This window comes from Euprymna scolopes, chromosome 3 (assembly GCF_053919585.1).
Source record: "Euprymna scolopes isolate OS-2025 chromosome 3, ASM5391958v1, whole genome shotgun sequence".
Classification (NCBI taxonomy): domain Eukaryota; kingdom Metazoa; phylum Mollusca; class Cephalopoda; order Sepiida; family Sepiolidae; genus Euprymna; species Euprymna scolopes.
The window spans coordinates 40,712,039-40,739,995 of NC_136484.1; the positions used below are offsets into that span (position 1 = coordinate 40,712,039).

Here is a 27,957-nt window from a genome sequence, read left to right on the forward strand (position 1 = left end):
TTATTATTAATATTCGTATTGTGCATATTTCATATGAGTGTGTTTTTGTAGAATGAATAATGTTAATGTTTTATTGGATATTTGTGATTTAATGTAATCTGTGCTGGAGGAATTAATAAAAAACCTCTTTCACACAAGAAGATGCAAAACTTTATATTTGGGTTTTAGCCAGAGAAAATTGGTGCAAAAGTGTAAAAATTTTAAAAATGAAATTTGCCAGGTGAAGGTCGAACGACGGCATTGCGAATACGCATATGTAAAATGGTGTAGTTTTCTTTTTTCTAGCTTATACTTCTGTAAAGGGACTTCTTTGTCTTTTTTTGTCTGAAGGAGTGACAAGGAATTGAGGGAGGGAGGTATGTCCGTTTTCATAAGAGAAGGAGTTGGGATGTTTGAGGCGTATTGCATGGGATATGAAAGGGAGAAGGTTTAGGAGTTTTAAGTTTCTTGGAAGGGGAATCTAAGGAAGTCAATTTTCGTTTTTTTTTTGTTTTTTTTGTGAGTGAAGAATTTACAGGGGGTGGTACTTTAGCAGGGGAGCGTTTTTCTTTGGGGAGGGAATCGGGTTTTTTGGGAAAAAGTAAATTTGGAAAAGGGATGGATTTTTTTTTCATTTTTTTTTTTTTTTCTTCTGTAAATCGTTTTTCATGGAACGATTCTTTTAATTTTAGAAGTTCTTTAAAGTTGTTTCTATCCCCCACCCTCTGCCGGGTCTTTGCTGGTCCTAATCTCAAGTTTTTCCTCTTTAGTGAAGGCTTGGGCATATGACTTGTAGGAGTAGGGGGATTTGGGGATCGACAAGTTTCCATTCATCTTTTTTTTGTGTGGCGATTCCTTTCTGTGTTGCATTGTTTTTTGAAATCATCTGGGGTGACTTCAGTTTGAGGGATAGTAAAGGTGTTTGATGCAGTACCTTTCTGTTCTTGTGCTTTGGGTTCCAGATGTCCCAAACCACGATTTTTGGGGTTAGGCTTAACTACTGGAAGTCTTTTGGGGCACATATATGCCAGGTGCCCCACTTCCCCGCATAACCAACATGTTGGTCTCCTCCTCGCAACAAATATCGGTAGCTTCTCAACCCCGCCGCGTCCATGTAGTAGGGATATTTAGAAAGGCTTCTTTGTTTAGTAGAATGTCGAATGACCACACTCCATTGTAGTGGTCTACATCAATTTCTGTGATGTCTCCAAATTTTAGGAAGTATGCTGCTAAATATTAACCAGGGACCACACCAGGCACTTCAAAAATAGAAACAGTGGTCTACCGTCTTTCCATGTACTCCATTCTGAGCACATATTCCGGTGTTATAATCTCATTTTTTTTTTTTTTTTTTTTTTTTTTTTACAAAGGCATCACCACATTATCAAGGCCCGGAGGCCACTCAAGGATAAGGGTTAAAGAGTGTACAGTAGAAGTTGGTCAATATAGTAATCATTAGTAATGAAAATTTGGTAAATTTAATAACTTATATGGAACGGCTCATCAAGAACTTATTTACCTTAGACTTGAACACAACCATATTGTAGTCAGCCGGAAAGCAGGAAAACGGAAGACAATTCCACAGGTGTGCAGTTCTAAGAAAGAAGCTTTGTTCATGGAATCTATGTTTAGGTTTAGGCACAGATAAAGAGTGGGGGAAATTATTGATAGTGTTTACAGCTAGACGAGTGTTTCTTGTGAAAGTTTGGCGAGGGGGGACCATAGATTGAAGCTCAGTTGAACACTTTCCATGAAAATAACGATACATCAGAGACAAACTCACAACATCTCTTCTGTGAGATAGAGGTTGTAAGGAGGAGAAAAGGACATCTCCTACGAGGCTACGAAGTCTATTTTGAACTCTATCAAGGCAGGACAAGTCCTTTCTAGCAGCTCCTGCCCAGATGTGGCAACAGTATTCCATCCTTGGACGTACCTGGCTCTTATATAGATAGAGAATAGCATCAGCAGTGAGATATCTACTGGATCGATAGAAAGATCCCACCATTTTTCCAGCGGCCTTGGCAACAGATTTGATATACGTGTTCCATTTAAGATCAGGAGTAATGGTCAAGCCCAGAAGCTTGTCAAAACTTGAGGCCTCCTGAAGACGAGAGCCATTCATTTCAATTGATGACAAATGTGGATTAAAATGTTGATGATGTAAAGAGAGAAGCTTGGTTTTAGATGCATTAAAAGTAACCAGCCACTCCTTTCCCCATTGTACTACATGCTCAAGATCAGAGGAGAGAGAATTGGAGAGTACTTGCTCGTTTACTGTCTTAGATGTGGTACCATAAATGGTAGTGTCGTCAGCATAAATGTCTACAAATGATGTAAGGATATGATTTGGAAGATCATTAATGTAGATCAGGAAAAGAGTTGGGCCCAGGATGGATCCCTGAGGGACACCGGCATTAATACTGTGAGCTTCTGATTTTTGCCCCTCAACTACTACTCTTATGAACCTATCAGAAAGAAATGATTTAATAATTGAGAAGACTTTTCCAGCTATACCATAGCTAGCGATCTTATGAAGTAAACCTTTATGCCATACCCTATCAAAGGCTTTAGATATGTCAAGAGCAATTGCCCTAGAAAGATTGCCACCGTCGAGAGATTTGCTAATCCTATGCGATATAACTGTAAGGACATCTGCTGTAGATCTAGCAGAACGGAAACCATATTGAGTGTCACTAAGAAGGTTATTTTTGTTGAGATGTTTGATTACTTCTGTATTTAACACAGATTCTAGCAACTTACTCATGACGCACAGGAGACTTATTGGCCTGTACTGAGAGGGGGATGAGTTAAGACGATACATTCCTCTTCTGTTTTGAATAGAGCAGACCAGATGTTATATCCTTTGATCTTTGTTATTCTTTCAGCTCTCATGCCTACTGTAGAACTATAAGTTTCGTGACTGTATCCTTTGTAGATCTTATCAGTTTTTTGTCTTTCTACTGATTACAAAAAGGAAAATAGTTCTTTTTGCAAATTCTTGTAGCCTCCGTTTCCATTACAAAATCCATGTGTTTTCTTGCTTCTGCAATGAAAGTCTCCACATTAATTTTACCAGCTGGAGGTTTCTTTCTTGACTTCCACGATTCTTCCGTGCCTTTCACATCATCTGATGGCTCACAGCTGGCAGTTGCCGTGGCCAGCGGTAAGCAAGAGGAATAAATAAAAAAAAATCGCTTCACTCAATAAGACGTTGGGAGAAGAATAAAAAAAAAACAAGGTTAGAAATAAAAAAATTTAAAAAAATTAACAATAGAAATAACAATGGTATAACAATAATAACAAAAATAAGCACAATGGAATAGAGTCAGACAATACCTAATGGAGGTATGATCCCTGAAAGTTGGGTTGGTTGGTTGGTTGTTTTTGTTTTACGGCATATCAACCCTTTTTCAGGTTATTTAATGTTGAATCTAGTTATTTTGAGGAACGATTTTTAATGGGGTATATTTGTTTTTTAAGTCGGATTCTATTTAACCCATAGTTAGGACCCTAACAGGTACTACCACTCCGGGTCAGAGTGGACCTGGGAGCAATGGCAATTAAAGGGTGGCTCCACACTCCCCAAGGCCCGCATCGGATATAGTTTTAGGTCATATCCAGGACCCTGAAAGTTGGGAGATTCTATTTATAGATGTTACTGATAGGAACTGAAGAAGCAAATTGAACCACGTTCTATTATCAACCAATCAGAAACCAGAATTGCTCCATATTCCAGCACATCATTTTTTCGTGTCATCACAAGAACGATCTTTCGCTCTTTGGCTGCAAAATTATAAAGTCCAGAACCTGTATAAAACAGCTGCCCACTGAAATTTCTAGATCTCCAGGACTTGTATAGAATAACTACCAATTGAAGACTCTTCTGAAATTAAACATGGCTTCCAATTCAAGATGTAATGGGCCCGGCAGAAGACATTACTTTGATCAATCAGAATCAAAATCCAAATTGTGGCAAGTGAAATTTTTAGGATATTTACAAATCCAAAAGTTACACAAAATAATTCAGGCACAAGCTGGAAACAGAAATGACCCCAAGTTTATTGAAAAAGAAAAATGCAACTATCTTTGTGGAATTAATACAATGCTTAAATGACAAAAGTCTATCTATGTGAGAAGCCTTGGACAATGGCTACAAAGCATTAAATATATTAAGAGAGCGTTTTTTATCAAAATGAAGACCCAAAATTATCTCTTTATATATTGAACTGGCATCTAAAACGTACGGAAGCCAAGACAGTTACATATTATATTATAACGGCCGAAACAACAACAAATTCATTTTTAAAAAGTTATTAGCAACAGTCTGTTAATCTCCATGATCTTTAAATGGTTTTTGAGTGATTTTAAGCCGTTTACCACAATGATAAACCAGAAAGTCAATTCAGAGTGGCACTTAGGAGTTACGATGAAACTGAGTAAATGATCGCAGAATCATGAAATTTAAAAATGCCCACTTAAAAACACCAAAGTTAAATTATACCTCAAATAAAAAATGCAACTTTTCCAAAAACCATTTTTCTTCTAAGAAAAGGACGAACATCATTTGCTATAATTGGGGGCGACCCAATCAAAAGAGTTTCTAATGTAGATACAAAAATTTCAAAGGGGACCCCATTAAAAATGTGAAGAGCTCCATTAACGAACACACATTTTTTTCATGTACCTTCAAGAAACAGTAACAACTTTCTTGTCGATTGTGGTGCAATGACACATGTAATTACGAAAGAATCAGATTTTATCAATTTTGATCCCAACTTTAACATAGTCACTTTGTAGAGCTAGCCGACGGCAGTCAAGTAAACAATATCATTTTGAAGAGAGATAATGCTAAAATCTCGCTAAGGAACAATAAAGGTGAACTTTGTTTCTGTATTCTGGAAAATGCTCATTTAATCTCAAAATTAAACAAAATATATTTCCATTAAACAAGGTACAAATATAAAACCCCCAATAAATCAAAACTCGTGTACCAAACTGTATTCGATATTAAAGGAAATGGAAGACTATATTATTTAAACAGAATAATCTGATCAAAAACCGCCTGCCATGATTTACAAACATGGCATAAAATTCTTGGCCACTGCAATATTCCAGATATCAAAATGTTGCTGAATGTGATTAACAGAATGAAAATAAAAACTTCCAAAAACTTGACAGACAGCGACGTTTGTACACAAGGTAAAGTACCAAAACAAGACGCCATACAAGAAGGCCACAAAATCTAATCACTGGTACATTGTGACTTGAACGGTCCCGTGGAACCAATGGGCAGAGAAAACTTCAGCTATACATTGAATTTTGTAGACGATTATTCCGGTTTGATAATGGTCTATTTCTTAAAGAACAAATCTGATACTGACACGCGATAGCCAATCTTTCTATTGTTAAATTATGTAGTTACCATTTTGGAGTAGCAGGACAGCACTACTGTCAAGGAATAGTAAGGCGCCTTCTTCCCTCCGCTAATATGCGGGGATGCCTTTGGGCATGGTTGAGAAACCACTTAACCCCCCCCCCGATCAGGGTAATATAAAGTCATGGAAAGCATTTGCTTATGTAATATGGAAGCAAACAGAACTAATGCTGTTATGGTTTCGTATTTCCATGTGCTGAACAGAAGATACCTCTGGATAAAATGGTCAGAACAATCGCCCAGTATGAGCACTGCTCGGACAGAAAGAAACTGCAACCTACTGTTTTTACAACTAAAAAGTACTTAGCTCACATGGCCCCCTACAGTGCAATAAAGTGTATCCGCTCTGACAATGGTACAGAATTCATTAATAAAGACTTTGAACTTTTATTAATTAACCACTGGATCAAACATGAAAAATAGGCCCCTAAGTCACCTCACCAAAAAAAAACCGTGGAAAGATGATGGGGAACACTTTTTGAAATGGCAAGATGTCTAATCATTGAATCAAAACTCCGCAAAATCCTCTGGACGTATGCACTTATGACTGCTACATATATATATGCAACACAAAAAATGCTTAAGCTGCATAAAATGGCTGCCATTAAAAACTACTAGAGACAACATTATGAAGATTATGAAGATGTCGATATCTTCAAAACTACTTGCCGGCCCCAATTTTGAATATGACATTCGTTCATAAGACACCCGAAAACCTGTACAAATGGACATTTAAAGGTAAGTTGTGCATTATTATATTATTGACATTGACCGAAAAGAATTTATGATTTATTTGTGGTTTTCCCAAGGTGTATTTTGTATATAAATTATGGGTGAGATACAAATAAAAAAAAATGTCCGATATTTATAGATTTTGTTTCACAAAATTATTAAAGAGAAAGAAAAAAAAACTGACGTAAACAAATTGTTAGTTGATTTTTAAATAATAAATTTGGTATATTTATATCTTAAACTCATTGTTCTCTGCCATCAGTAAAGCTCCAAATATCGGAACATTTCTTAAATAGACTTGAATGACACCATTAAATGAACTCATTCGATAGAGGCGTCGGGAGTCTCATATATTATAGTCGTGTTTTTTCGGGTGCTGTGGTTATTAGAATTGGAATCAGAATCGGGAATCGTACCAGAATCAGAAATTTAGAATGGAATCGGTAATTATATCGGAATCCGGAAAAATTTGGGAATCGACCCATCACTAATATATATATATATGTGTGTGTGTGTGTGTGTGTGTCTCTACAATTATATAAATGCAACTTTGTCTGCGTGTGTGGGTGAGTGTGAGTTCGTTCTTTATAGCCTCCAAAATGTCTGAACAGATTTTCTTTTAAATTGACAGAACTTTAGTGTATAAGTCTGGGAGTGATCTTAGTTAAGTTTTGTCTCAGAATACCCCTGAAAATTACTGATAATCCATAATTGAAACCGTTATTTTAATTTATCTATCATCAGCAAAGCCATTTTTTCCATATTGTCACTTAGCAACAATGATAAAACAACGAGCCATGAAAATTCTACTGTGGGTAAGTTGATTGGGGGATTTTTTTTTTTTTTTTTTGCATGATGTAGTCTGTAGAAGTTTATATATCAAATAATTTTATAAAAGAAACTGTAGGTTCTCTAGATTGCAATGTAGAATAACATATATTTTGAACTAAGTTACTGCATCGAGGTATGTGAAGGTTCCCCCAGGGCGATTTCACGAATTTCGATGATAATAAAAATATAGGTGTGTGAAATATCCGTTGATCATCATTCAATCCTGGGCAACGTCGGATTTCCCTGCTAGTATATATATATATATATATATATATATATATATATATATTAATTAATATGTGTGTGTGTGTGTGTGTGTGTGTGTGTGTGTGTGTGTGTGTGTGTGTGTGTGTGTGTTACAGACGATCAGAGATATAAACAGAGGCTGAAGAGAGCTCAACATAGGAACCAGAGACTGGTCCCCTTTTCTGTTGGATTTTAAACCGAGTTCATCGATGTTTTTCCAATCTTCTGTAACATATAAATAAATAAATATTACGCTCTTATATTGATTTTTCTGTATAATCGAACCAATTGCTGGGGTTCTATCCCATAAACCTTGAGCCCATAAATAAATATATGGAGATGTGTAGAAAAAAAAACAAAGGAGATTCCATAAAGATAAATAAAAAACGTGAGAAATAGGAAAAAACGTGAGGGTTTTTTTTGTTGTTGTTTGTTTTTGTTTCATCACTGAATAACGGTTAATAAAAATTTCAAGATTCATAATCTTTCTCTTTGATGTTGTCTTCCCCTTTTCTTTCTGCTAGAACAGAATCAGCAAATATAAATCGATGCTGAAAATCTCAAAATATAAAATGGAAGATGACATCATGGCAAAAATCTATGGTGAACGCATTTACGAGATGACCCAAAAGTTAACTCTTCTTTAGCCAGATCGCAAAAGCGAAGATCAAAGCTGAAATAAAACCAATTTGAAAGAGATACATCAAGACCTTTTTTTTTTTTTTTTATAACACATTCATGGTTTCTACCAGTTCAAGTATTCATTTAAAACAAGCTTGCTTTTGCTCCTCTCAGTACAATTAACGACAAAAGTTTTTTTTTTCCTTCTGCAATAAAAAGTTCATAAAAATTGTCTCACTCAAAAACTTACAGACTCCATCACAGCAGTAGAACACACAGAACTTTTAATCACAAGAATTTTGAGATCCTTTTTTTTTTTTACAGAAATCACCGCTTATTAAGGCCCACAAGCCACTCGAGGATAAGGGCTAATGGGTATACATTAGCCAATGTGATTATACCGTAGTAAAACATAAGTATTGTGAATTTTGTAAATTGGATTACTTAGGGGAGCAGTTCATCAAGAACTTGTTTGCATTGGACTTGAAGATAATCAGATTGTAGCCATATATAGCTACTAGTGATGGGAGGATTGCAATATTATTCCCGATTCCGATACAATTACTGATTCTATACTAAATTCCCTATTCTGACACAATTACCGATTCCGATTCCAATTCCAAGTATTCATAAATCTCTAAATATTTAACTATAAAACTGATTTCCACGATTACTGTAAAGACGCATGCTACATGTACAGATATTTTCTCAAACATAAATATATATTTGTAAGGGATGATTTATCGATTTTAGTTTCACTGGCAGTTGAAAATCAATCGATATTCATTATTTTATTGTAACTATCAGCAGTACAAGATTTTGCTTCAAACAAAATCAAATAAAAAAAAACAATTAGCAAGTTGACAAGAAAGTTCTTGCGGTTTTAACTTTCAACTTCAGATGAACATATCTCGGCTCAAACAAGAATTTATCGATCGAAATAAGCACCATCAGAATCAACACACTTTTGCCAACGCAAAACAAGTCTATTTATGCCATAACGTAAAAATATTGCGTTTTGGTGGCAATAAAGAGGCTGAAGCTGTTTTTGATGTTGCTTAGTTGTTTTAAGCATTTCTTGTACAGAAAGTTGTCGATATGCTTGAAAAAGTGGTAGTCGGTAGGTGAGATGTCTAACAAGTATGACGGATGAGGCAGAGTTTTGTAAACCAATTCATTAAACTTCTGTAGGGTTTAGCAACATGCGGTTATTGCCGTGGAGGAGAAGTGGGTCTTTTCTGTTGACTAATGCTAGAAAATGGTCGAGATGCTTGAAAAAGTCGTAATCAGTAGGTGAGACATTTAGAGAGGAAGGCGGATGCGGTAGCTCAATTCGTTCAACGTCTGCAGGGTTGGTTTAACAACGAGCGGTCGGGCATTGTCGTCGAGGCGAATTGGGTCTTTTCTGGTGACTAATCCGAGGTGTTGTCAAAGTTTCTGATGCATTTCATCCATTTGTTGACAGTACTTCTCTGCCGTAATGGTTTCGCCTGCAGTCAAAAAACTGTAATGAATGAGACTGGTTGCAGACCACCAAAACAGTTAGCATGACCTTCTTTTGGTGCAACTCTGGCTTCAAGAAGTGTTGTGGAGCTTCGTCAGTATCTAAGCACTGAGTTGATCCACTTTTCATGCCAAGTCACAACCTGGTCGATGAACAGGTCATTTTTGTTGCATAAATGACACTTCATACCAGCATTTCTTTTGGTTGTCGTTTAATTCGTGAGGCACACACTTATCGACTTTTTGGTCTTTCCAATCTCTCTCAAATGGTTGAAAATCATTGTATACGTTACTTCTAATTCAGAAGCAAGTTCTTGAAAAGTTGTGCATGGATTGGCTTCGACTAAGATTCTTAACTGATTGTTGTTAAAATTCGATGGCCGACCACTACGCTTATCATCTTCAAGACTCATCGCCACCATGAAATTTCTTAAGCCACCATTGTGCTGTGCATTCAGTAGTGGTTCTGTTTCAGCAGCTTTTCGGCCTAGCTTGAATTGAAATAAGAAAATTATGCAAATTTGTTTTTTCCATTTTATATTCAAAGTTCTGCAAAGAAGACATAATCGTTTTAAAACGATTGTAATTCAAACGATTAGATATAGTGAAAACATCTCTTGTAAATAATATATAAAGTAAAGGTATTACAACAAAAACTTATTTGAAAATACATCATTTGAAATAAAAATTTAAAATTCCACAAGAACTTTCTTCTCAAGCTAAAAAAAAGTCGTTTTTGGCATTGGATAAAAGACACAAATGTTTCCGATTCCGATACCAATTCCGATACCTCCAAAAGTTCAGACTTTTCGGATTTCCGATTAATCCTCCGAACACTATTAAGTACCCTTCTTAACCAAAACATTACATCTTGTTTGTATCGTTTTGATTGGTCCGACAATTATTCTCATCTTGTGTAAACTCCATATTTTTTCAATTAAGGAAAGGAGATTAGCTCTGTATTGTAAGAAATCGGACCGTGGAATCCATTAATTACAAATTTATATGAAGAAAATAAGAAAAATTAACAAAAAAAAAAAAAAAAAAAAAAAAAAATACGCCCAACTCAAGGGAGATAATCCCTCAAAAAAAAAAACTTTTTTTCTAAGAGTCGCCACCACTATTTTTTTTTTCTTTTACATAGGAGTCACCACTTGATAGTGGTTTTAGTTAGACGAGTGTTTTTCATGAAAGTTTCGGGGGGGGGGACATAGATTGAAGCTCAGATGAGCACTTGCCATGAAAATAATGATAAAGCAGAGGCAGGCTCGCAACGTCTCTTCTGTGGGAAAGAGGTGGCAGGGAAGAGAAAAGGGCATCCCCTACAAAGCTTATGAGTCTATTTTGAACTCTGTCAAGGCAGAATAAGCTGCTTCTAGCAGCTCCGACCTAGATGTGGCAAGAGTACTCTATCGTTGGCCATACCTGGCTTTTATATAGGTAGAGAATTGCATCAGGAGTGAGATATCTACTGGAGCAGTCAGTAGAAGGATCCCATGAAAGGCAAAAAGATGTTGAAGGTTCAATCCTCATTGAAAGCAATAATTACTAAAAATAAAATATGAAATAAAAATTGCTTAAAGGTTCCACTCGGTTATGGCTGACAGAACAAGAACAATCTACCCCTATGGATTGAATAAAGTTCGGTTCAGTTTTCAAATTCAGAATAAATGATCTTCCCATTTGAGCACAAGGTGGGGCAGGTGTTAGTATGACTACACAAATTAAAAGTAGATGGAGCAAGTTCAGGAAACTTCTGTCATTACTTACCAGCAGAGTGTTTCCTTTGTCGACCAAAGGAAGAGTCTATCAGGCATTTGTATGGAGTGTGATGATATATGGAAGTAAAACCTGATCAATGAGGATTGAGGACATGCGTTGCATGGAGAGAAATGATTTGAAAATGATATGGTAGATAAAATCTGGACAATATGGAGAAATGTATGCCGAACAGGAAACTTCGGCTACGTCTAAATAACTCAGAAGAAGATTAAATCTGTAGAATATAGAGAGATGCATGCACAACTGGAGACTTCAATGGTATGGTCACATTTAAAGAATGGATAAGTTTCTGAATGAGTAGAATAAAACAATGAAGTAGAAGGAAAAAATAGAAGGGAGTGATAAGAGGGATAAATAAAGACCTGGTCAGAGATAGGTTAGATTAAAAGTCAATTTCTAAAAGCTGTTACACATTCATTCATTCAAATGGAGCCCTGCCTGGTACAGGCATTGACGGCTACTGCTCTCCATCCATCTTTTTCCCTTGAGACATTCATGAATTCATTGTTGCTCATCCCTTCAGAGTGAGGCATCCTGATTCAAAACCCTATTTATGTGGTTTCTTGAATAAAGAGTCCAACGTATTGCCATAGCTTTCTGTATAAATAGTAGGTTGCAGTTTCTTTCTGTCCGAGCAATGCCCATACTAGACTATTGTCCTGACCATTGTACCAAGAGGTATCTTCTGCTCAGCACAACAAAATACGAAACCATGAACAGAATAGTTACCTGATTTCCCTTGCCTCACATTACCCTGATCGGCGAGCTAAGTGGGTTCTCAAGCTTGCCCAAGGGTTTCCCACAGACTTGGAGGGAAGGAGGCACCTTACTTTTCCTTTGACAGTAGTGCTGTCCCATTAACACATACTAGCATATAAAATGGACTTAGACAATGCTGCTGCTGCTGCTGATGATGATGATGATGATGCTGCCGCTGCTGCTGCTGCTGCTGCTGCTGCTGATGATGATGATGATGATGATGATGATGATGATGATGGATTTGATTTTTGTAAAATTATTTTTATTAGAATAGAATTTTTTCAAAGTTTATTTCAGTACTTTACACTATTTAAAAAAAATAATCGATTAAAAATGGATAAAGAATAATGTTTCAGTGACTTTTAAACGACAGTAAATTTTAATTACAGTAGAATCCCGGGATACGGTGGTCCTAGGATACGTCTTTTTTTTTTCAAGTTACGATGTGGAATACAATGTTTTTCCGGACCCTGGTTACGGTATTAATCCCGCCTTACAGTGTTATTTATAATGTTATTTGATTATATACGTGTATTATACACAGTACTGTATTTTGTTACTAATTTTGAAAATGTACTGTATAAAATTTTGCTTAAGCCACGCCATATGGCGATTTCACCTCACGATCCCAACCCCGGAACAGATTAATAACATATGTCGAGGGTCTACTGTAAATACTAACAGGTCGTCCGGCATTTCCCAATCATAAAATATGCTTAAATATATCTTAATTCATGCAGATTACATACTTATTATTATAGAGACAATTTTCTATCGATGGTTATGTTAAACCTAATATATAGTAGTGAGATCAAAAACAATATATATATATATATATATATATATATATATATATATATATATATATATATATATATATATATATATATTAGTGATGGGACAATTCCAATATTTTTTCCAATTCTGATACAATTATCGATTCCGATTCTTTATAAATCTCTAATTATTTAACTATAAAATTGTTATTTGCCCTGATTTTCGTAAATCTTTCCTAAACATCAAAATAGACTTGTGGGGGATGATCTATCGATTTTTGCTTTACACTATAGGTTAAAATCAATAAATATTTATTATTTTACCATTATTATCAGCAATGGAAGATTTTGCTTTAAACAAAATCAAATAAGAAAAAGACAAATAAAAGAATTGTTTTGGTATCGGAAAATAGGCATCAATTTTTCCAATTCCAATACCCCCCAAAATCCTTTGATTTTTCCGATTCTCGATTCCGATTAATTGTCCCAACACTAATATATATATATATATATATATATATATATATATATATATAATAGTCTTGAATCGATTAATCGGAACCGGAATTGGTAATTGGAAAAATTGGAATATGTGTCTATTTTCCGATGCCCAAAACGATTCCTTTAATTATCTTTTTCTATTTGATTTTGTTTAAAACCAAATCTTCCACTGTGGGCAATAACAATATATAATAAATATTATTGATTTCAAACTCAAATCAATAAAACTAAAATCTATAGATCACCTTCACACAAGTGTGTTTTTATGTTTGAGAAAATATATGCTCATTTAACATGTGTTTTTATGGTAATACGGATAAAAATAACTTTAGAGTTTAATATGTAGAGATTTCTAAAGAATCGGAATCGTTAACTGTATCGGAATCGGAAATTCTAATATATATATGTATATGGTATAATCGCGTTGACATACCAGTTTTCGTCAGATCACTGAAGTTAAGCAATGTTGAGCCTGGTTAGTACCAGATGGGTGACCATTTGGGAATTCTAGGCGCTGCATGTGCTCTCCGCTTACCCCGGCATTTGTTTCCAGTCGTCCTGTACATACACTTCACTTGCCACTCGTATTTAGCAATGTTGATTCAGGAGAGGTGTGGTTGGAAATTGCGCACCTCCTGCCACAAAAATTTCATGCGTAGGCACCTCTTTGTAGGTATCCATAGTCTGTCAAAGACTGAAAGAGCCCTTATATATACATACATATATATATATATATATATATATATATATATATATATATATATAAATTCAACTGCCATCTATAATATAAATCACACCTGTCTGTTTAAATGTATGTATGTATGTATGTATGTCTCCCTAAAACTTTTCACAGGGGCGACGGATTTTCACAAAATCGGTATTGTTTTGAAACTCTACCCTTTGGACAACAAACATCGAAAAATTGGCTAAAAGCATTAATTCGTTTACCCTCAACTGGGCACTTTTCTACAGGGAGGGGTCGTATGTTTTTTGCTGATATTTTCGAAAGTTATCCCCTCTTTTCGATTGACTAGCCTTAATTTAAACCTTCGTCACTTCCGGTTTGGCGATGGGCGCAACAGCAAAGACATCACATTTTTTTTTTCTCACATTTTTTCCTTCTTCCTGCTACGGGTTCGAGCCTGCCGGGTTACCACCACAAACACCTGGGTAACACCGGGCACTTAGGCTAGTCCCTTTTTAAAAGATGGAATCACCCAATCATTGAAGACAAGATGCAAGCAAGCAAGGTTCACAGAGTTTTATAATTATGTAGATCTAGCAACGGATTACAAAGTGAGATATTTGTTGTGATTATTCTTGAAAAGTGATAGTACGTTTTGTTTAAATTTGTTATTCAAAAACCTGCAAGATTTTATGCTACTTTTATATTCTGATGTCAAAGCAAAATAGCCAATGTTGATTCTCCCTCGAGATGTTTGCTTTAAATTGCAAAATTCACTGCTATGTCTAAGCCATTATTTGTGCTGCCATTTAATAAATTCGTTTTTCAATCAGTTAAAAAAAAAAAGCTCAAAACAAAAATTGTGGAAAATATTTACGGCTTGTTCTTTGGTTTTAGTTGCGAGTGAACGAGTACACTTTTATAATGAAATGGTCTCAATTATTATAAAATCAAAGACATTACCAAATTTGTTTTTCCTGGTAAATTTATAATTTATATAAAGAAATCACCACTTATCAAGGCCTGGAGGCCACTCGAGGATAAGGGTTAATGAGTGTACAGTAGTCAATGGGATAATATCGTAATAGTCGTTAGTAGTGGAAATTTGGTAAATCGGATTACTTAAGGAGACAGCTCATCAAAGAACTTGTTTACATTAAACTTGATGACGACCATATTGTAGTCAGCTGGAAAGCAGAGAAACGGAAGAGAGCTCCACATGTGTGCAGTTCTAAAAAAGAAGCTTTGTTCATAGAATCTATGTTTAGGTTTAGGCACAGATAGAGAGTTACCAAATAAACTGTCTTTTATTTTTATTTTTTCCTAAACTATCTAATCGATCATGATATAGGTTTTGCATCGAAATTACAAGTAGTGAAAATTGAAAGAATCTAATTAAAGAAGGAAGTTCAAGCCCTTGTACCCCGCTCGACGTCAATACCCCTGACAAACCGAACAAGTAGTTAAATCCCACCAGTAGAGATCCCCAGATGTCAGAAAACCTTCTACTCTAATAGATTTTTCCCTCAGACTGCTAGACTTTGGAATTCCCTTTCGGTTTGCTTCTTCCATAACTGTACTGACATGCAGAAGTTTAAGTGTAACGTAAACAGACATCTTGCTGCTGAACTCCCTACATAGTATCTCTACAAATTATATCCCAGACACAGCCTAACATCACAGTTGCATTCAAGAAGTTTTATCACTACACAAGAAGAAAGCCCAGCATTTAAAATCAATGATAGTTTCTTTGATAAGACAAGGGCACGTTCAAAATAAATGTTTCTGTTTAGAGTACGATTGAACCATGATATTTGATTCAAGCAATTATATAAAATACTTTTATATAATCAACAGTGCAATGTAGATTACAATCTATTGTGGACAAACTGAGTGTGGGAAGGTATTTGAAGCTTCCTTCCGGTACACGACTAGAGCAGGCAATCAATTGCTGTGATTGAAAAATGGACGATTTGACCGAATTTGTTGATCCTCATTCAATCCCTGACAATGTTGAGTTTCCCTGCTATTAGTATATATATATATATATATATATATATATATATATATATATATATATATATATATATATATATATATATATATTCCCTTTTTGTTTTATTTTACTTCAGTCGAAGTTCTCAGAAATCAAGGGGCCCACGACCTGGGGCTGACACTTGAAGTCTATATGAGATACATAGATATTCGAATGTTCCATTAAAGTTCTTTATCTCTCAAGCACTGAGTTAGTAAAGAAATTGAGAACATAATTTTCCTCTCCCCAATTAACCATTTTTATACGTTGTAGTATATCTTTTATGTTGGTCTCATGGTCTTACTGGATTCCAGGACAAGAATTTATCTAGTCTGGTGGAGTATCCAGTTTCGTGCTATTACTTGAGGTAATATCACTTGGAGAAGGTGCACCGTTCCTCGGAAAAGCTGTGGGGTAGCCGTAGTGAGGAGATCTTATTTGGGCAGTGAATACTATGTGATTTTGAATATTTGGTCAGGGTTTACTTCTATGGAAAAGTATCCTCATGCCAGATTGTTCTGACAAACCCCTGTACAGAGAGACCTTAGACACTCGAGGATAGTGTCTAGTAGGCATTCAAGTTCTGTGTGTGTGTGTGTCAGGTCATGTCATATGCTACTGGTACCATGTAATCCAGTACTACCTGCCTCATGGTCGGGTCACAGGCGACTAAACTGGTTCCCCCACCAGACTTGTTTGGTGAGGAGGGTGGCTAGTCTCCCTGAAGGATTAAAAACAAGACCTTTCAAAGGGCGAATGAACCCTTTTTCGGGGTCAACGGCCAACTAGCGCCATGTGTGTTTGTGTGTATGTATATGTGTGTTGGGGTGGAGAAGGCTCCCGTAAGCCATGGTGAAGACAACCTTTCTAGGAGAAGCAAATCTCTGATTTAAAAAACCATAAAGCGGGAGACCAGTACCCGCATTAAGCTGGTCTGCAGTTTAATTTGTTGCTGGCTATCTTGCTCTTGCTTGTTGCTGGATCTCAACATTTTGAACTGAGAGAGAGACTTAGCTGTCGTACAAAGCTAAGACTCTGTAGCATCATCTGTGTATAGATACTCCCTCAGACTATTAAAATGGACCTGTGGCGATGAAAGTCATTTTTGGGCTCATGGACTTTTAAATGTCTGAGGGAGTGGCACTCGTCTGATAAGACGTTGCAATCATCATCATCATATATATATATATATATATATATATATATATATATATATATATATATACCTGTTAGTATCATTATTGCTGCATCTTTCCAGATGATCGCCGTCACATTGAGTTCTCCCAATCTTGTCGTCCATGCCATCTCAGATGACTCTGCACATCTTAAAGCATATGTGACATACAAATTGAGCAATTTCCATCGAGTTGACTTCCTCTGGAGGTTAAAGGATATGCCTATGAACAATCACATGTGTTCTCAGACCAGCAGTAGACTTGCAAACTTTGCTGCATGTTAAACAGATCGTTTGGTTCGGACTAATAGGTACAAAGTTTACCTGAACAGGACTTTTGTGCGACTTAAGGTGGTTGACGTAGCCAGCATTTGACAAAAGCACTCATTCACAAATGTCGCAGTTCCAGTTGTGTGTGTCATGGTTAAGACCGTCAATTAAACCTTTACGAAGCTCATGATTAAGATTGATATGAGCCTGCTTTCTTTTCTCTAGAGCATCAAAACTTTCACATACAAGCTTTCGCCACTTCGGCCTTTGCAGAGTAAGTTCTACCAATGTGTCAATGTCAATTTGTAAGACTATCAAATTATTCTTTGTAGAGTCCCTGAACCTCTTCCTAGGCTTGTGTTGAGGGCGCTTGCCATTTTCCAGCTCCCCATAAAAACTTTGATTGGCAGCCTACAATCTTTCATTCGAACCAAGTGGCCCACCCAACGCATGTGAGATCTGACTACAAGGGTCTCAACACTAGATCAACATACTCTCACAAGGGCTTCAGAATCGGGTATTTGTGCTTGCAACTTAATGTTTAAGATATGTCTCAAGCATTTTTGGTGAAATCGTTCAAGCCATTTAATGTGCCTTTGATGCAATGTCCATGTCTCTGATGAATACAACAGTGGTGTAGTTAGCACACAGGTCTTGTAAACGCAGATCTTAGTCCTGTCTGTGATGGCACGATCACACCACACTCTCTTCTCCAATCTTCCAAAAGCTACAAATCCCTTCTGAATTTGCCTGTGGATTTCAGTGTCGAGACAGCCATCCCTCGACAGAGAACTACCAAGGTACACAAATGAATCAACTACTCCCAATCTAGTACCACAGACCATGATGTTTGGTTCCACGTATGACTGGCCTGGTGCAGGAGTGAACATCACCTTTGTTTTAGACAGACTGATCTTCAGACCAAAGTCAGTGCAGAAGTCAGCAAAGCTATCCATTACATACTGCATATCAGTCTCAGTGTACGACAAAAAAATAGCATCGTCTGCATACAGTAACTCCTTGACCAAGACATGATGCAGTTGGTTCTGGCATTAAATCTTCTAAGATTAAAAATGCGACCTGTGGTTCAAATCTTTAATATGACACCCTTATCGCAATCTCGAAACGCATGAGCAAGTAGAGCAACAAAATATATAGAGAAAAGAGTAGGGGCAGGAATATCACCTTGTTTGACACCATTATTAACTGGGATTTCATCAGACATTTTTCCGTTAAACGAAACTCGAGCTTTCATGTCCGAGTACAGTTCCTTGAATATTCTAACAAAGGTTGGCGGACACCCTACTTTCTCTAAGATTAACAAAAGAGCATCTCTGTTAATGGTGTCAAACACTTGATACAGTGGTATCTGTTGTTCAATGCATTTCTCCTGGACTTGCCGAGCTGAAAAAATCATATCCATAGTTCCTCTGCCAGACCTAAAGCCACTTTGCGACTCTGAAATAGCATTAGGACAAACATCCTCCAGTAACCTGTTTAATAGAAGTCGTGTGAGAACTTTCTCAACAGTTTCCAAAAGCATAATCCCACGATAGTTATCACAAACATTCTTCTGTCCGTTTCCTTTAAATAGGGTCACCAAGAAACCATCAATCCAATCCTGTGGAACAGGAGCACCTTCCCAGATTTCCTCAACAAAACCAAGGATAGCATTAGCAACATTCACACCTCCAATCTTAAGAAGCTCCACTGGAGCACCATCCAAACCAGGTGCCTTGCCACTGCTGATTTATGCAATAGTCAACTGCACCTCAACCAGATTAGACAAACGATCCATTCTGAATATGATATCACATTGTGGTAGGCTATCAATTGCATCAGCATCTACTGCTGAGGGATTGTGAAACACATCAGTAAAGTGCTCTTGCCATCTTTTCAAGATATTTTCTGGATCCTTAATGACAACAAAACCATCTTTTGACATCATGGCAGATATTGAAGAGGTAGCAGGACCAAATACTTGGCGCAGGAGTCCATAAAATTCCTTCGAATTCTTTGTGTCAAACACCCTTTGGATCTGCTCCGTTATATTCATCCACCATTGGTTTTTCATTTTTCTTAGCTCACATTGCAATGTGGCTTTGACCTCTTTGTATTGTCGCAAATTAGTTGTATGATCAGAATGATCTCCCCGAAGTAAAGATTCATAAATTGTCTGTTTATTCATCAGTAACTGATTAATTTCAAGATTGTTGTGGTCAAACCAGACCTTGTTCTTTTCCTTCTTGAAGCCAAGAACTTCAACATCAGCATAATAAACCTGAGTCTTGAAATTCAACTGTGTATCATCAAATGCAAGATTATCGAGCTTTTCCGCCATACTCTTTTGAATTTCAGACAACTTTAACTTAGCGACATCAATACGGCAAGGCACCTTAACACCACTATGACAAACTTTTTTATGGATTCGTAAATTAAACTTTCCTCTCACTAACGTGTGATCGGTGTCACATTCAGCACTGCGCATGACACCAACAGTATATGCATCTTGAAGGTTGCGTTTTCGAGTTATGATGAAGACAATTAGGTGACCATGCTTTGAACGTGGGTGTATCCAAGTAGCTTTGCGCTTCAGTTTACAGCAAAAAAAAGTGTTACAGATAGCAAGATTAAATTCTGAACACCGGTCTAGTAGCTTAAGGCAATTAGTATTCATGGTACTGATACCATAGCGGCCTAGAAGACTCCAGGTCTCATAGTCTTTCTGAACACAGGCTTGAAATCACCAAGAATAACTTGACCTCTTAGTATATATATATATGTATATACCAACCCCCACTCCTATTCTATGACAAAATTCTAAATGATACAAGAAAATGTTTTTGTATTATAAAATTATATATACATATATTATTATATATATCATTTTATATATCTATATAATTATAAAACTCAAATGGAGAGTAGATAATACACTGTGGTTGTGTTATCGGCAGCTCCAGTAACTCTCGCTTCTCCTTTTTTGTCCCTCAGTCCTCATTTCCAATGAGTGATTTTCTGACAAAGGGTGAAGAAAAAGCTGCTTTCCAGGTCGGTAATACTTTGTGAACAGTAGCCTGAGATGTCGGAAATTTTTCTGTTTCTATGTCTATCCTTATGGCCACGTGACTAGTAAGGGTGCTAGAGTTAAACGTTTCATCTGTAATGCACGTCCAGTCCATCTTCTTCGGACTTTGCTTTTTTTTTCAGACTATGTGGTGTCCTTTTTCTTTTGCTTTTTTGTTCTGACGCAAGCCCGCACACACATCCTAATTTCCGGCTACTGCTGCTAATATCTTCACAAGCCAACTGTTCTTCAGCTCCCGCTGATATTTTCTCACACGCTCATACGCATTCAATTTTATTTCCTCTGATATCACTGCGATCGTTTGGATTGATCATACAACAAATATTCGGTAAGCATTATCCCCGAGTGTCTAACGTCTCTCTTTGACCAAATATTCAAAATCACATTTCATATTCGTTGCCCAAATAAGATCTCCTCATTATGGCTAACTCAATTTAGCTTTTACAAGGAATGGTGCATCTTCTCCAAGTGATGTTATCCCAAGTAATAGCACGAAACTGGATACTCTACCAGACTAGATAAATTCTAGACTAAGACATAAGATATTCTTTTTTTTACATAGGCGTCACCACTTATCAAGGCCGATAGGCCACTCAAGGATAAGGGTTAAAGAGTGTAGAGTAGTCAAAAGGACAATATAGTAATGGATAGTAATGGAAGTTCGGTAAATTTGTTAACATAAGTGGAACGGCTCATCAGAAACTTGTTCACGTTGGACTTGAAGACAACCATATTATAGACAGCTGGAAAGCAGGAAAACGGAAGACAATTCCACAGGTGTGCAGTTCTAAGAAAGAAGCTTTGATCATGGAATCTATGTTTAGGTTTAGGTACAGATAAAGAGTGGGGAAAATTATTGATAATGTTTTCAGCTAGTCTAGTGTTTCTTGTGAAAGTTTGGCAAGGGGGGACCATGCAACTTATAAAAATGGTTAATTGGGGAGAGGAAAATTATGTTCTCAATTTCTTTACTAACTCAGTGTTTTAGAGATAAAGAACTTAAATGAAACATTCGAATATCTATATATGTCATATAGAGTTCAAGTGTTAGCCTCTAGGTGTGGGCCTCTTGATTTCTGAGAACTTCAACTGAAGTAAAATAAAACCAAAAAGAGATAATATAAAGAATTATATACATGCTTTCCGGCTGACTACAATATGGTTGTCTTCAAGTCTAACGTAAATAAGTTCTTGATTAGCCGTTCCATATAAGTTATCAAATTTAACAAATTTTCATTACTAATGATTATTATATTGTCCAATTTCTACTGTACACTCTTTAACCCTTATCCTTGAGTGGCCTCTTGGCCTTGATAATGAGTTGATACCTATGAAAAAAAAAAAAAGAAAAAGTCCAATGTGAACAAGTTCTAATTGAATCGTCCCCCTAAGTAATCCAAGTTACAAAATTCCCACTGTTTACTATGCTAAAATCACAATGACTAATGTATACCTATTAACCCTTATCCTCGAGTGGCCTCTGGGCCTTGATAAGTGGTGACACCCTTGTAAAAAAAAAAAAAAAAAAAACATCACAAAAATACAAGATCAAAGATGTTTTAGTAGTATGTTGGTAATCAAAACGCGGATTTCATGAGCAAAGCTTCTTTCTTAGAACTGCACGCCTGTGGAACTCTGTTCCGTCTGCCTGCTTCCCTCCGGACTACAACTTGGATGTCTTCAAGTCTAATGTTAACAAATTCCTAATGAACCGCCCCCCTAATTAAACACTTCATAAAATCTCCTCACTAACGTGATGTACTTGCAATAACCCTTATCCCTGAGTGGCTTCCGGGCCTTGATAAGTGGTGATCACTGTGTAAAAAAAAAAAAAAAAAAAAAAAAAATAGAGAGAACTTTTCTGCAAAAGTCGTTATAAAACTCTTATAAAATTACTAATTCCATAATTGCATAATTTATAAAACATTATATAAAAAAGAGGTAAACAACTGTTTTGCATAAAAGTATTGGTTCGTCTCCATTATAATAACAAAAGTTGAAAAACTGACATATTAAATTTAAAGTAAAATCAATGCATCCACCTCATTTTCATGCCGCAGTAATGAACATATCCAAAAATTATGAAGAACGATAAGGTAGAAAATTAATTAATTATTAATGAAAATTAATTAATTATTAATGAAAATTAATTAATTATTAATGAAAATTAATTAATTATTAATGAAAATAATTTTCGAAGACAATTAGCAAAAACTGAGTTTTGCAAAATAAAACAAATTTTTAAAAATCGGAGATTTCGAATCGTAATAAATGGGAGGTAAATATTTTCTGAAAACTGGAAATCTTTGGCCAATTTAGCAAAAAGAACAAACAAAAATAAATTAAGTTTAATAAATATTGTTATTACTTTTTTTTATTTCAAGAATTGTTAGCAAAAATATGTGAATGTTTTTTTCTGAAAGTTTATACTGTTTATGTTTTTATTACATTTTTTCCAAGAAAAGTTTCGATATTGTTTTTATATTTTTTATGTTTCTTTTTAGTTTTTGTTTCAAGAAAAGTTGCAATATTTCTTTTGTTTTGTAAATGTTTTATGGTGAAATGTGCCCACAAATAAATAAATTTCAAAATCTTTTAAACCTGGAAAAATTGTTCCTGTCTGCATTGAGCATTAGTTTACCTTCAAGCGAAACCATCACTCACATATGCCCTTTCCTTGATAGGACACTTCCGCTAAATATATCTTGCACATAAATTCCGAGGCAATTAGATTCCTCTCTTGACAAAAAATTTAAAGTTTGTTCAGGCTTCTGAATCATTTCTTACAATTTATTCAAAAAGTCGTCTGCTTCCATTTCATAATTCCAATCTACATTGGCTAATCAAACGTTCAGCCAAATGATTTAAAAAAATAACAGAGTAAACGAAGTATAAAAATTTAACCCCAAAATTCCCCAGGGGACGTCAAATCCTGGTGAAAAAACGAAAAAAAAGTGCAGTTTTAGGCCTTAACATACGAAAATTTGAGTTCTGCACTCTGAAAAAAAAAAAAAATGACTAAGTCCATCATTTGCCCCCTATCCTATTTAGCCCAAAAAGTCCCCAAGGCCTTAACATATTTAAATTTGAGTTCAGCACCATGTAAAACTGCTAAATAGACATACACATGAAAATTTTGAACAAATATGGTAAAATAGTCCCTAAAATGGAGTGTTTATATTAGCTCTAAAAGACCCAAGAGTTATCGCTAAGTATAGACAAACAAAATTATATAGAAATCAATTAGTTACAACTTTTCAGAAAATTTTATAAAAATCCAAGGCATCAATTTTTTTTTAATAAACACAAAAGTGTCAATTTTAGCCATTTTAACTCGAAAGTCACCCCTAGTTGGACAACCGGAATTTTCTTGGAAAATCCAGTCTGTTACTTTTTTTTAATCATATCATGTTTAATGTTTGTACAAAATTTCAAAAAGTTCCAAGGTGTAGTTATTGAGAAAAGTGCAGACAGACAAACGGACAAATGGACGAGGGTGAATTTAAAGGTCCACCCTCCTATTGTTGGAGGACCAAAAAGTAAAAATACCCTTTTTTTTCATCATCCCCCAAAATTACTTAAATACTTTCTTTTCCTTTTCTTTTTTTTTCGAGCGTTTTAACATTTGATCAGCGATCGGCTTGTTCCGGCGGTTCTCGTCAGTTGCCGGTCAAGCTTGAGCCAACGTCACAGAAATCCGGGTCAAAAGATACCTGAGTACTTATTTCTTTTCATTCATATTTCTCCTTTGAACTGTATGGATTATAGGTTATCTCCCTTTGTTCATTTCAATGTATTTAAGGTTTGGTTTAACCAAATTAGAACTCTTCACTCACAAGAAGAAAGTAACTGTGTTGATAATAAACAAGACACATAACGTTTCATACAATAGTGTATTATTATGATCGTATTCTTTCCTCACGGCAGAAATAGTTCTTTTTTGTCCTGTACTAATAAAAACAGATTTTATCTCTGTGTCCTCAATCCTTTTCTTCTTAATGAAATCGGCCATTTTTTTTCTTTGCCAAATACATTTCATTAGAGTTCAGTTTAACCACTCCTGAATTCGGTCAATCAGTTCAATAGCAATGTCTGCGCCATAAATTTATTTTGACCTTTCATTCTATACTTCACTTTTTCATTTCTCTTATATCGTTGAGACTATTGTGAATTTCATTAATAAAAGAACTGATTCGCTTGCATTCAGGAGATAGACACAAACCTTTTTGAAAGAAGCAAAGAGTAGGATCTGTTCTTATACTATACTTCATCTTTTATATCCTCGGTCAGAGGGTCAGAGAAGGAGGAACCTTTCTACACCAAGGTAATTTAAACTTTTGTCTCAACTTGGAATGCTTTTTTTTCGGAAACTGGACCTTCTGAACATTAAAAGCCAACCATGTGCCTAACTCTATTCTCGAAGACCAGATTAGAACTCTTTACTCACAAGACGATTTTGACCTTTCATTCAACATATTTAAATGTAAAATTTATTTTAAAATAAAATATACCTGAATATAAAGATATTTCTCTTTTTTTTTCTTTTTTTTGAAAGACAGGATTTTAGTTCCAAGTAAAAGCTAATATAGACGTAACACTGATTTTCCAACACCTTTCATATCAGAGCGTTGCTGGATTAACTGTTTTGCCAGGCTATTCAATTAAACATCAATAATAATTCAACTCACCCTTAACCAACTAATTATGTAGCAATGTTTAAATGAAGATGTGGAAAAATAAGGATTGAAATGGAAAATTCCACATGAGGTTAAATTAAGCAAATAGGTGGAAATTTCTATTAAATATCAAATTAAAGTTAAGGTTATGTGTTATGATATAGTATCATAGCAGAAGTTGGTAGTGGCATGTAGCAAAGAAACTAATGAGATATTTCTCTTTTTTCTGGAAAACAAGTGTTAGCTACCTTGCTTTGGGGAAGCTGCCTCCAATTTACCATGTCAGTTGAATTCTAAGTATTACATATGTATACTGCATACTTGAAAAGCATACAATATACAGTCTATGTCATTCTTGCTTCTGTTGACTGAGGTACGATCCTGTGTAGTCCTAGGAGGTCTACCCTCTAAATCTTTGCCTTCTCACCCTTTGAGAAGGGATTAGTTTATTGCAAATCGTCTGAGGCACCATTACCAGGGAATATCGATGGGGCTGCTCAGGTATTTTTTCAATCCAGTCAAGAATGCTGGCTTTTTAAATCCCATTTTCCCAACCCAATGGCACATAATCCCATATATGTCATAGGAGGGCGGTAACCATCCTGTGGATTTGTAAAGAAAAAGAGAAATATTGAAAGTATTGTAAAACTGTGAATGATTTTTGCTGCTATTATTTACAACCACTGCTACTAATCAACTATACAACATGATAGAACTACAATGAAGAAACAAAAGGAGACAAATCGAACTGTTGTTGTGTGTCATTGAACCAATAAGACTCAATCTCTCAACAGTTGTCCGGAGAATTTGTTGACATCAAACAATTGGTCTCCATGGTTTTACAATTATACCTCCACTAGGGATTACTGGAAACTTAAACAAGCATGAACTACGAATAAAATACATTAATAAATGAATTATTACCATCTACACAGACGACACTACGATCTATGGCAACACTTCAAAGGCCAATAACGACCAAGATCTTTCTGTCCTCTCCTCCTCCCCCTTGAACACATAGTGCAATGTGGCAAAAGATAGCTGATTAATTTTAATACCTTAAAAACTAAGCTTCTATCTTTTCACTATAAACGCTCTGATCCCCACTTGACCCAATAGCTCTTGTCTCAAAGAAGCTCTTCACTTTGACCAACTTCTGGGTCTGATCTTTACTCCTGACCTGAAATGGAAGATCTACATCAAATCTGTTTACAATATTGCTGGAAAAATGATTATGTCATTCTACCACCCCAGAAAGCATTTTGCTCCCAATACAATCCTCTACCTGTATAAGAATCAAATAAGTCCTAAAATGGTGTACTGGTGGCACATCTTGACAGTAGCTACTCGGAGCACCATATACTGCCTTGACAAAGCCCAAAACTGGTTTCAAAATCTAATAGGTAATGCCCTTTTCTCTTTCCTGCAATCCCTTTCCAACGGAAGAGACATTGCGAGCCTGTCTCTACTTCATCATTATTTTTAAGGTAAATGCTCATCTGATATTCAATCTATGGTCCGCCTTGCCAAACTTTCACAAAAAATACTCATCTGTCTAAAACCACTATCAACAATTTACCCTGCTCCCTATCTGTGTCTAAATCTAATTGTAAATTCAATGAAAAAAGCGTCTTTTCTAGAACTGCCCGCCTCTGGAACTCTGTTCTGTTGGCCAGCTTTCCAACTGACTACAATATGGTCGTCTTCAAGTCTAATGTAAACAAGTTCTTGTTGATCCGTCCTCTTAAATAATGAGGCTATACCTAATTTTCACCACTAAAGATTACTACACTATTGTCCAGGTTACCACAGTACACTGGTTAACCCTTATCTTTGAGTGGCCTTTGGGCCTTCATAAGTTGTGATACCTTTGTAAAAAAAAGAAATAAAAGTAAAAAAATTTTTTTTTAGGAAATATTGTTATTTATTAAAAATAAAATTGAAATTAAAAAAAAAAACAATAAAAATACAAAAACAAAGGAACACCTGTCCAATTTCCTGAAGACAAATATTTTATTATTTGAAGATTTGAAAAGAAAAATTTCAATTTTGTCTGTAATATAAATCTCACCTGTCTGTTTAAATGTATGTATGTATGTTTGTATGTCTGTGTAAAACTTTTGACAGAGGCGACAGATTTTCACGTGATCAGTATCGTTTTGACTAGCCTTAATTTAAACCTATGTTACTTCCAGTTTGGCGATGGGCGCAACAGCAAAGACGTCAAGTTTTTTTTTTTTTTTCACATTCTTTTCCTCCCTTGCGGTATGGGTTCGAGCCTGCCTGCCTACTACCACTTTATTTTTTTGCTCAACACACACTTCCAAACACCCGGGCAACACCGGGCACCCAGGCTAGCTTTTAATAAATACCAATATTAATTAAAACCAATTTTACACTCGTCTGCTCTTTCTAACTGTTAAATCATAAATATTGATGCTGATGTTTGAATTTGCTGTGAAGCCATAACTAGGTTTAAATTTTAAAAAAGATATAATTTCAAAATAAATGCGGATTAGTGTAAAGAAATTAGTGGCATGCTACACACAGAGACATCCTTGGACGTCGGCTAGTAAACATATTTTGACCATATATAGGATTATTAGTTTGCGTTAGTTTTGTTCAGTTATTTTAACAAGCAATTATGAAATGCCAGAAAACATAAACTCACATATGGCCAGTTTTGTCTTTCAGCGGACAATGGTCTACTTTTCAGTTTTACAGATCCTCTTTTTTGAGAGCATTCTGGTGGACGCTGTCTGAAACAGAGGAAAACAACACAAGCTTATTAACATTTAGAAACATTCCTTGAACTAATGAATTCGAAATATTTAATATTGTATTTTTAAATTTTTAAGCAAC

General features: G+C 35.6%; 1 protein-coding gene across 1 annotated transcript in view; it reads right to left on the minus strand.

Annotated features, from left to right (window-relative positions):
* The window catches only part of LOC145254614 (uncharacterized), a 1,033,347-nt gene that overhangs the window by 626,257 nt on the left and 379,133 nt on the right, over positions 1 to 27,957 (minus strand). Inside the window, exon 3 of the mRNA XM_080113229.1 lies at positions 27,767 to 27,854. Within this exon, the coding sequence (XP_079969355.1) occupies positions 27,767 to 27,854 (88 nt within the window). The remainder of the gene's footprint in view (positions 1 to 27,766; positions 27,855 to 27,957) is intronic.